Source organism: Cervus elaphus, chromosome 14, assembly GCF_910594005.1.
Source record: "Cervus elaphus chromosome 14, mCerEla1.1, whole genome shotgun sequence".
Lineage (NCBI taxonomy): Eukaryota > Metazoa > Chordata > Mammalia > Artiodactyla > Cervidae > Cervus > Cervus elaphus.
The window spans coordinates 66453532-66463251 of NC_057828.1; the positions used below are offsets into that span (position 1 = coordinate 66453532).

General features: G+C 44.1%; 1 protein-coding gene across 1 annotated transcript in view; it reads right to left on the reverse strand.

Moving 5' to 3' along the window:
* Positions 1 to 5458, reverse strand: part of COLGALT2 (collagen beta(1-O)galactosyltransferase 2) — a 115423-nt gene extending 109965 nt beyond the window's left edge. The window contains exon 1 of the mRNA XM_043923537.1: positions 4858 to 5458. Within this exon, the coding sequence (XP_043779472.1) occupies positions 4858 to 5120 (263 nt within the window). The 5' untranslated portion in view covers positions 5121 to 5458. The remainder of the gene's footprint in view (positions 1 to 4857) is intronic.
* Positions 5459 to 9720: the final 4262 nt, after the last annotated feature.

Consider the following 9720-nt stretch of genomic DNA (forward strand, 5'->3'; position numbering starts at 1 on the left):
CCAGATGAGGCAGCTAGGCTTAGAGCTTCATTGATGTGCCCATGATCATAGAGGAGATTTGAGCCCTAGTCTATCTGACTCTAATTTTCATACTCTCCCCTCCAAACTAAACTACCAGGCTTGGGGGGAAAAGGGCGGGGGGAGGAGGCAAGGGTAAGGTGAGGAAAATAAACTAATGGATAGAAGTGGATTCAAGTACCATATATGTTTTCAGCCATGAGCTGAAACTTCCATCTAGAAGTAAAACAAAAACACTAAATGTCAAGACGGTAATGAAAAAAATATGACATCATTCTCACTGCTGATGAAAACTAGCATTAGTAGTAGTTTGGAACATTTTATAAACCACACTTAATATTTGTATATCAAGTTCAACATTCAACAAAATGCTACTGGTTGGGCATTAAAATGTAGATATAAATCCAAGCTAATCCCCAAACACTGAACAGATAAAACTGCATGCAAAACGTCAGGCTCAGTACCCTGAACAAGTAGAAGTTTGTCACTGTCAGTGTTTATGTCAACAGCAATATCTCTTTTTTTAAAAGCCATATGACGGTTTCCAAGTTAGCATACATATTACTTTTCAAAACTCCACCAAATGAAATGCCCAAATTGTTCTGTAATTACACGATGGTTACTGCCTTGTGACTGCAGACTGTGAATCCCAACTGTCTTCCCACAGGGAGCAGTAGGCTCTTCAAAACACAAACGAATGTATCTTCTGGGTCTAATGTCTTTCCTTGGGCCCAGCTCCATTTTTCATCATCATATTACTGGGCACTGTCCCCCTTAATCATAGGTTTGGGAAGGAGGGGATGAGGTCAGCCTTCCCTCTACTGCTAAGGCCACTATTCATGGCTCCACTGAACTGAAGAGAACCCACTCATGTGCACTGCCTCAGGTCACAATGCCGACCAGTCCCCTTCATCTCAGCAGAGCAGTGATCTCCATTAGCCCAGCGCAGGTTTTAATTAGGGCACAAGGATTATCTTAGTTATCACACAATTGTGATATCTGAAGGAAAACAGTTTGGTGGGGTTTTGAGATCAGACAGGTAAATGATGTGACAAGTTCTCCTTTTCACTGGTACAAAGTATCTCTAAAATATAAACTTTCCTTAATTCAGTTGAATACAAATAAAGTTGATGCTGAGATAACTGCACTCATCCTCTGAAGAACTTTTCAGGTCAATTTGTTGGTTCTCAGTGCAGATCTGGTCAAGAACTTTAGCTGAGAGAAAAACATCACACTACTGGGAAATCTGGATATGATCATTGAACCAGGCTCTTAAGTACTCATACAGGAAAGAAATCTCATCAGATACTCCTCCCGCCATTGTTAAAGGTAAGCAGAAGAAGGAAAAGAGTGAATCTGCATAGAGTTACTAAAATAAGATGTATTTGAAGCTGGCAACCCAGTCCCTACACTCAACATGGTTGTGTTTTATAAAGTTCTGGCCATTTTTGACGCTGCCTATTTTTGACATCAGCATGTGTTGGCTCTGCAGAGTGGATACTAGTCAATTTGCCATCTCAGAATTTTGAGTAGTGTGTGGGACTGGGACTGGAGTAAGTAATTGGTAGAAGCCCCTCAAAGCTGCAGCAACCTAAACTGAGTTACTGACTCTCTGGAGGGTCATTACCCATCACCTTCCCAGTCAAATAATCTTCTAGTGCTAGCCATGAAGTCAGCAGCTCCAGGGTACAATGCAACGAGTTTGGAGATTTGCAAAACTTAGACCTGCCACTCACTTTATCTCCCCTGACAGGAGGCTCTGGTTAATGTCCCAGCGCCTTTTTCTTTTACTTGCTGCTCCCTCTTTCTGGAACCCTCCTTCCTTCCCAGGTTTTTTGTGGATTCCTATTTGACCTTCAAAACTGAATTCAAACTGTCAACTATCCTAAGAAAAAACAATCTTCCATGACACACAACTGCCCTAATCTGATTTAGAAGTCTTTTGTCACTCTCCCAATAGCTACAGAAGCCATTCAGATCACCTTACACTGCCTAGGATTAAAAAAAAACAAAAAACAATATTTATCTGTGAGGAGCCACATCTTACTCAACCTTTTCCTGCTTGAATAGGGCATGGTGTCTGGTTCTCACAAAAGCAGGTGATTAGGAGCACATATTTACATGCTTGTACAACCTCTTTTGTACCTCGGTTTTCTCATCTGTAAAAAGGTATAATAATAAGACATGCCTGATGGGGTTATTGTGAAAATGAAACCAGAAAATGAATTGTAAAGTGCTCAGAAGAACTGTGAGCTCTTATTATTAAATATCTGTGAAATTAACAAGCCAATATAATCTTCACTAAGTTAGTTACTTTAGACACAATATCTTCTATGAAGTGGAGATAATCTTATTTCTCCATAGGATGGTAGCAAACCTCAAAGGAGATAACACAGCTGGTGACAGTACTTTGAAAGCTGTAAAGGACTATTTAAAAACTGGCATTTTATTATTTTTACTTAATAAATGATATAACATCCTAAGCCAGAACTCAAAGAAGAGTCTTCAGTGGCTGGCTAATGCAGGGGTTGCCCAAGGCCTTACCCAAGTTGTGGGTTTCTTTCTTAACTTTCCAACATTGACCATAAAGGTACAGTCCCATAAACCACGAACAAGGGTAAGGGAAAAGAGATCCCTAAGGTCTACGCAGAACTGGAATGCTCTCTATCTAAGGAGAACACCAACATCCATAGAATCTGGAACATCCAAGGAACTGAGGATGTACAATCACTGCTCAATGATTCTCATCATATCACACAATCTATGGAATTTAAGAGCCAGAAAAAAATTCTGAAATCACTTATTCTAATTCCCTCATTTTACTGATGAGGAAACTGATATCTGTGAATTCCAAGCAACTGGCCCCAAATCAAGGTCAAGCTAGTGACAAATCAAGTCTCTTAATGTGTAGCTTATAGGTTTATACACATTTTGTTTATGTCATATTCCCTTTGTCCTTTTGGAGGTGGTCTTTATAAACAAACTAGGGTTAAAATTCCCATTTTAATCATTTATTAATTCTGTGAGTGAGTTACTAAACTGATCCAAATCTCAGTTTCTTTGTTTGTAAAATAAGGATCATAGTACCTCTTAAAAGTCTGCATGTCTGTGTGCTCAGTCACTCAGTCGTGTCTGATACCCTGTGATCCCAAAGACTGTAGCCCTCCAGGCTCCTCTGTTTGTGAAATTTTCCAGGCAAGAATACTAGAGTGGGTTGCCATTCCTGCTCCAGGGGATCTTCCTAACCCAGGGATCAAACCTGCATCTCTTGCATCTCCTGCACTGGCAGGCAGATTCTTTACCACTGTGCCAAGTTTACTATATGATAAAAGGGGTAATTTCTGTACATTGGATAGCAAAACCTGTGCCTCATACTCACTTCCGCACTCACTAATTTCCTAGTAACTATTGGGATGTTCTTCAAAATTAAACAATGCATAAAGACAGGCCATACTGTAAAACATCTCTTTTGAAGAAAGCATCTGAGAACTGACACTTGCAAAATTTTCCTTTGGTACTGAAATGGTTAAAAAAAATCCTCTGGTTTAAAACCTGGCTGCAACCAGTGTTCCCACTTTGCACATAGCATGCCCTCCTCCGTGGCGGCCCGCACGTATACTGGGGTGTATAGTGAGGCAGTGTATAGCACAGTGCGGTACTATATCTCATGTTTGCTTTCTCACCTCTGCCCTTGCCCACCAGGTACCCTTGGGCTGCCGGTTCCAGCGACTGCTTTATCCTTCCTTCTCCCTTTTTGATCCACCAAGGCTTTAAGGATATCTTGTCTGTGGACAGCTCCCTTTATCAACACAAGACTGAAACCGTTCCCCAGTGACCAGGGCTCTTATCTTTCTCCGGAGACCAAAGGCCTCTTGCCCATGTATCTGGTGGCTTATCTCCTCTGGTCAGCGTCCACTTCCTCCTCCACAGGCTCCTTAGCGGCTCACCTGGGCACCAAATTCTCACCCTCCGATACCTGCTTTTATACAAAGATGTGGGGACAGGGCCAAGCTCTAAAGTTGAGATGGGCAGCCACCCCCACTGATGCCCTGACCCTCCCCGCAGCAAGCACCGGGACCAGGCCCGGGCCGCTATTCTAAGAGCATCAAAACTTAGCTGTTTGCCTTCCTGAGGCTGCTCAGTTCCCAGGACGCAGTACCCCAAGGCCCCCCGGCGATGTTTGCGTCTGCGACGGGATTGGGCCCAGGCAGAAAGGCAGGATGCGGGGACTGGACAGCTTGGAGCGCTCGGAGGAGACAGCATCCACGGTGGTGGAGTGGTTAGAACGCAGCGGGTTCCACCTAGCCTTAACCTCTGGTTCCTGACCGCTTCTCCCCTCTCCCCTCACACCCGGGGAGAACCCAGAGCCACTTTTCCAGCCTCAGAGATGAGAGCCCGGCACCTGGAAGCCAGGGCGGCGAACCCCAGCCACTCCGGAGTCCCCCGTTGCCAGCCGCAGTGACGGACCACGCCGCGTCCCAAGCAGTCGGTGGCGACGACAGGCAGCTTTATTCCCTCACTCCCGGACGAGGAATGAGAGGTGGGGAAAAAAGGAATCTTCGCGAGTGCAAAGGCGGAGAAGCTAGCAGTTTTGCGGCGTCTCCCCAGCCCTATCTGGGAGAGGCACGAGGTCACCCCGATTCCTACCGTCCCCGGGGGAGCTCCGGGCGGGCTGCTTCTCCCCAGTAGCACCCGTTGCGCACACAGACGCGCGCGTCCTTCCCGACCGCAACCGCTGATCCGGCCAGGACCCGGGCAGGCAGCGAGGGGTGTGCGCACCAAGTCTCCCGCGCGTCGCGAGCGGTCCCCCGGCCCCCCAGCCCGGCGCGGCCGGCTCACCAGATGGCCATCCTGCTCTTGGGGTAGTCCAGGCGCTCCAGGCAGCCGAGGAAGTGAGGCAGCGTGTGCGCAGCGTTGCGCGCGAGGACGACCACCAGCACCGTGGGTCTCTGCAGGGGCGACTCGGGGAAAACCACCGCCTCCTCTTCGTCGTCCTCGGAGTCCGCCTCGGCGGCGAAGCGCGCCCGGCAGCCGCCCCGCAGCAGAGTCCAGGAGAGGAGCAGCAGCGCCCAGGCCAGGGGGGCGGCGGGGCGCGCGGCCATGTTCCGGGCCGAGGCGGGCGGCGGGACGACCCGGCGCGGATGCCCGAGGCCGGCGGCGAGAGGCGGAGGGGAGGCGGCTGGCGCGCGCGCACTGGCACGGCCTCGGCCGCCGGGACCCTCCCGCTGCAGCCGCCGCCGCACCGCCCAGGCCCCGCCGCGGGCGCTCCGGGGTACCTGCGGCCGCTGGCGCTCGCCTGGACTCAGGCTTGCAGACAGTCGTGTCGGTGCGGCTGTTTGTCCCGAGTACGGCGGAAAGTTCCTCTAGTTCAGGTTCAGCTTGTACTGAGGTCTGTGGCTTTCTCCAGGGCTGTGAGGTGTGGCCGTGTCTGCCAATGGGCGTGTGAATGCGTGTGTGTGTGTGTGTGTGTGTGCGCGCGCGCGCGAGCGAGCGTGTGTACATAACGGTACGACTCCAAGAAAATTTATTCTGCTTTTGCAAACCGCAGTCTAAAGTCCTTCACAGTGATGCAATGTACCCAGTTTTTCATAATGCACCTATTGACTAAATGGGTAGAGTTCTAAAATGGAAAGTCACCCAGTGATTCATTACTATGATAAACAGGTTTTGTTTTGTTTTTTTTAAAACTTCCACGAAGGCAGAATATTTGTATTTCCTCACCCTCAAGTGCTCTTTAAATTCATTTTTGACTGAGTAGTCTCCCCAGTAAGATCTAGTTGGAAGACCTGGAGAATTTTAGAGCCAGACCGAACCCTTCAACTTAAAGGAAAGCTCTTCATGGGTCTGTCCTTTACCTGACAACTCAGGGTCCTGAACTTCTGAAAGGGTGTCAGGTTAAGGACCAGATTCACTTAAGATGGTTTTCTCTTTCCTTAATGACCCAAACTGACAAATTGTGACAGACAGGGAAAATCTGTACAGGCTGGAAGAGAAGGGAGGATAAGGAAGAAAGAAGGAAGGGTAGAAGAAGAACACAATTAGCAGGTAAAGTGAAAATGCTAGGAAATATACCATCAAAGGATATTTAATTTTGAACACAATGGAGGAAAGCTAGTAAAGAAGTTCTTTACTGGATATCTTTTTGTGTGGAATTCTTTTTTGGAAGTTCTTTGTGTGTGGAAGTTGGAGCTAAATTTTTGTCTCACACGTGTCACTTATTCTTTGTGTGATCTTGGAGACTTGACCTCTCTGGACATCAATTTCTTCCTATGTAAAAGCCTTTTAAGTTCCTGCCTTATTTTCTCATTTGACAACCATTTATGAAATTACTAATTGCCAATCATTCGGGTGTTGAGTGTTTGAATCTTTCTTCTCCAGAGAAAGGGGCAGAAGGTGTGAATCCTTCTTCTCCAGAAAAAGGCGCAGAAGGTGTCCTGCCATTTTTATCTGTCTGGGTCAGAGTTGGAGGAGAGAGTCTTGGCTGAATCAACAAGGCTAGTTTTTCCTGCACCAAAACACCTTTTGGGGGCTTCCCAGGTTGGTCAGTAGTTAAGAATCCACCTGCCAATGCTTGCCAATTGCAGGAGGCATGGGTTCAAACCTGGGTCAAGAAGATCTCCTGGAGGAGGAAATGGCAACCCACTCCAGTATTCTTACCTGGGAAATCCCATGGACAAAAGAGCTTGGTGGGCTATAATCCATGGGGTTGCAAAGAGTAGGACATGACTGAGCACACACACACATTGTTTTTTTCACTACTTGGATTTTTTTATTCCCTTGTCTTAGCCAGCCTAAAATCCTACAACATAAATGTTCATTCAAATTGACAAGTATGCCAATTTTAACACTAAAACACTTGAGAGAAGAATATTAGGCAATAGCTTTGGTATTCCTACATTTGTGTGAATTAAATCAGAGTTCCTAATCTCAATACCTAAACTGAGGTACACTATAGGAAGCTTTAATGAAGGGAACAGAATGGGATCCTTATATGGAGTATGGCACCCTTAATGACAAAGCAAGTTCTGTCGATTTCTGATATGTGGGCTTGAGCACTTCAAGTCCAAGTGGGAAAAGGATATGGAGGGTAGCGTGAGAAAAAGAGCAGTGGCTGAAATGGGAAGGGATAAAATTAAACTGTGCCACTTTCAAAGTTTTTTCTAAGCTCTGGCCCGTATCCAAGAACTACATAATAGTTACCATAGAAAAATGATTTTCAGTTCCAAACACATTTATACAAATTTAAAATACATTCTTTTATCTCATTTAAAAAGACTAGATATGTTTCCTAAATTGTCTTCACTTATTTGTTCCAACATTTTCTCAGTGCCTACTGTCCCAAGGCATGGGTGCTGGAAATCAATGGATAAGTAAGATATATTGAATGAATGAATAAATACCATAAACTGGTAGGAAAAGAGGATAAGGAAGGGAGTGAGGATGGTTAGGAAATGCCTCATTAAAGAAATGCCTTTGAACCGAGTATTGAAAAATGAGAGGCATGTTTTAGGAAAATGATAGAGGGTTGGGAGAGGTTGGAATTTCAGGCTGATGGAATTATAAAAGCCAAAGAATGAGAGAGAGCACAGAGCATGAGGAATGGCAATGAGAAGAGCATGACTGGCGGGCAGGGTAGGAAGTGGGAAGAGAGAAGTCTGGACTACCACATGACTTTTATATAATTACATATATAAGCTTTTACAGAAAAGCTAAAAACTTGGTTAAAATGGGAAAAAAATGGGCTAAATATCTGATGTATAGTTGGCTTACACAGTGCTTTCAAATGTCACATAGAATATATGAATATATGATATTGAATGGTCACAACCATATGGCAGAGTTGCAGACTCCAGGTGATTAAAGTCTCAAAAGCAAAATTTTAGTTTAAATATACAGATTTTCAAACTCAATAATTTTGAATTTATATGGTTAAATATCTTATTTTAAACTGATAAAAACCATGCTATTTTATAAACATATAAAAACACACTAAGGACATATAAAAGCATATAGTTCTTCCCAGGTGGTGCTAGTGGTAAAGAACCCACCTGCCTATGCAGGAGACATAAGACACGTGGGTTTGATCCCTGTGTCGGGAAGATCCTCTGGAGGAGGAAATGGTACCCCACTCCAGTATCCTTGCCTAGAGAACTCCATGGGCAGAGGAGCCTGGTGGGCTACAGTCTGTGGAGTCACAAAGAGCTGGACATGACTGAGTGATTAACACACACACACACACACACACACACACAACTTAATATCAAAGAAAAAAAACTAACCTGGTTTAAAAATGGGCAGAAGACCTGAATAGACATTTTTCAAAAAAAAAGACACACAAATGGCCAATAGGCACATGAAAATGTGCTCAACATTGCTGGTTATCAGAGAAGTGCAAAGCAAAATCACAGAGATATCATCATGAGATGGCTGGATGGCATCACTGACTCGATGGACATGAGTGTGAGTAAACTCTGGGAGTTGGTGATGGACAGGGAGGCCTGGTGTGCTGCGATTCATGGGGTTGCAAAGAGTCGGACACAACTGAGCGACTGAACTGAACTGATCATCTCATACCTGTCAGCATGGCTATCAGAAAGTCTGCAAATTACAAATATTGGTGAGGATGTGGAGAAATGGGAACCCTAGTACATTTTTTGTGGAAATGTAAATTGGTGTAGCCTTCGTGGAAAACAGTATGGAGGTTTCTCAAAAAACTAAGAACTACCATATAATGAAGCAATCTGACTCAAGGGTACATATCTGAAGAAAATGAAAACACTAATTCAAAAACATACATTTACTCCAATGTTCACAGCACCATTATTTACAATAGCCAAGATATGAAAGCAACATAAGCATGCATCCACAGATGAATGGATAAAGGAGATGTGGTATGTATATATACAATGGAATATTACTCAGCCATATAGAAGATAATAGTTTGCCATTTGCAACAACATGGATGGACTGGGACAGTATTATGCTTAGTGAAATAAACCAGACAGAGAAAGACAAATATTGTATGTGATCACTTATATGTGGAATATAAATGAACATAACAAAATGGAAACAGACTCACAGATAAAGAAAACTAACTATAGATTACCAGTGGGGAGAAGGAAGAGGGGAGGGCAAGATAGGGATATGAGATTAAGAGGTTCAAACTACTATGTATGAAATAAATAAGGTAAGTATATACTGTACAGAACAAGGAAATATATCCATTATTTTATAATAATTTTAAATGGAGCATAATGTATAAAAATATTGAATCACTATATTGTACATCTGAAACTAATATAAAATTGTAAATCAGCTATAATTTTAAGAGGGACAAAAAGAAGAAATTAGACTTTATGGTGCAATTAGTGATCCAGTTTCTCTTTATACCTACATGTGTATATGTGTACATACATATACATATACACATATTCATTGCCTCAACTCCGCATTACATCTGTAATGTCATCTCTGTCCATATGTGCATGACTTGCTACTTGATTCCATTGGTTTATTTATCTACCCTTGTAGAAATATCACATACTCTTAATTATAGACCTTTATAATAAGTTCTCTCAGTTTGTTCATCAGAAGGGTCTTGGTTATTTTTGGCCCTTTGGGCTGCCGTCTATGGGGTCGCACAGAGTCAGATATGACTGAAGCAATTTAGCAGCAGCAGCAGCAGCAGCATGCTCACATTTC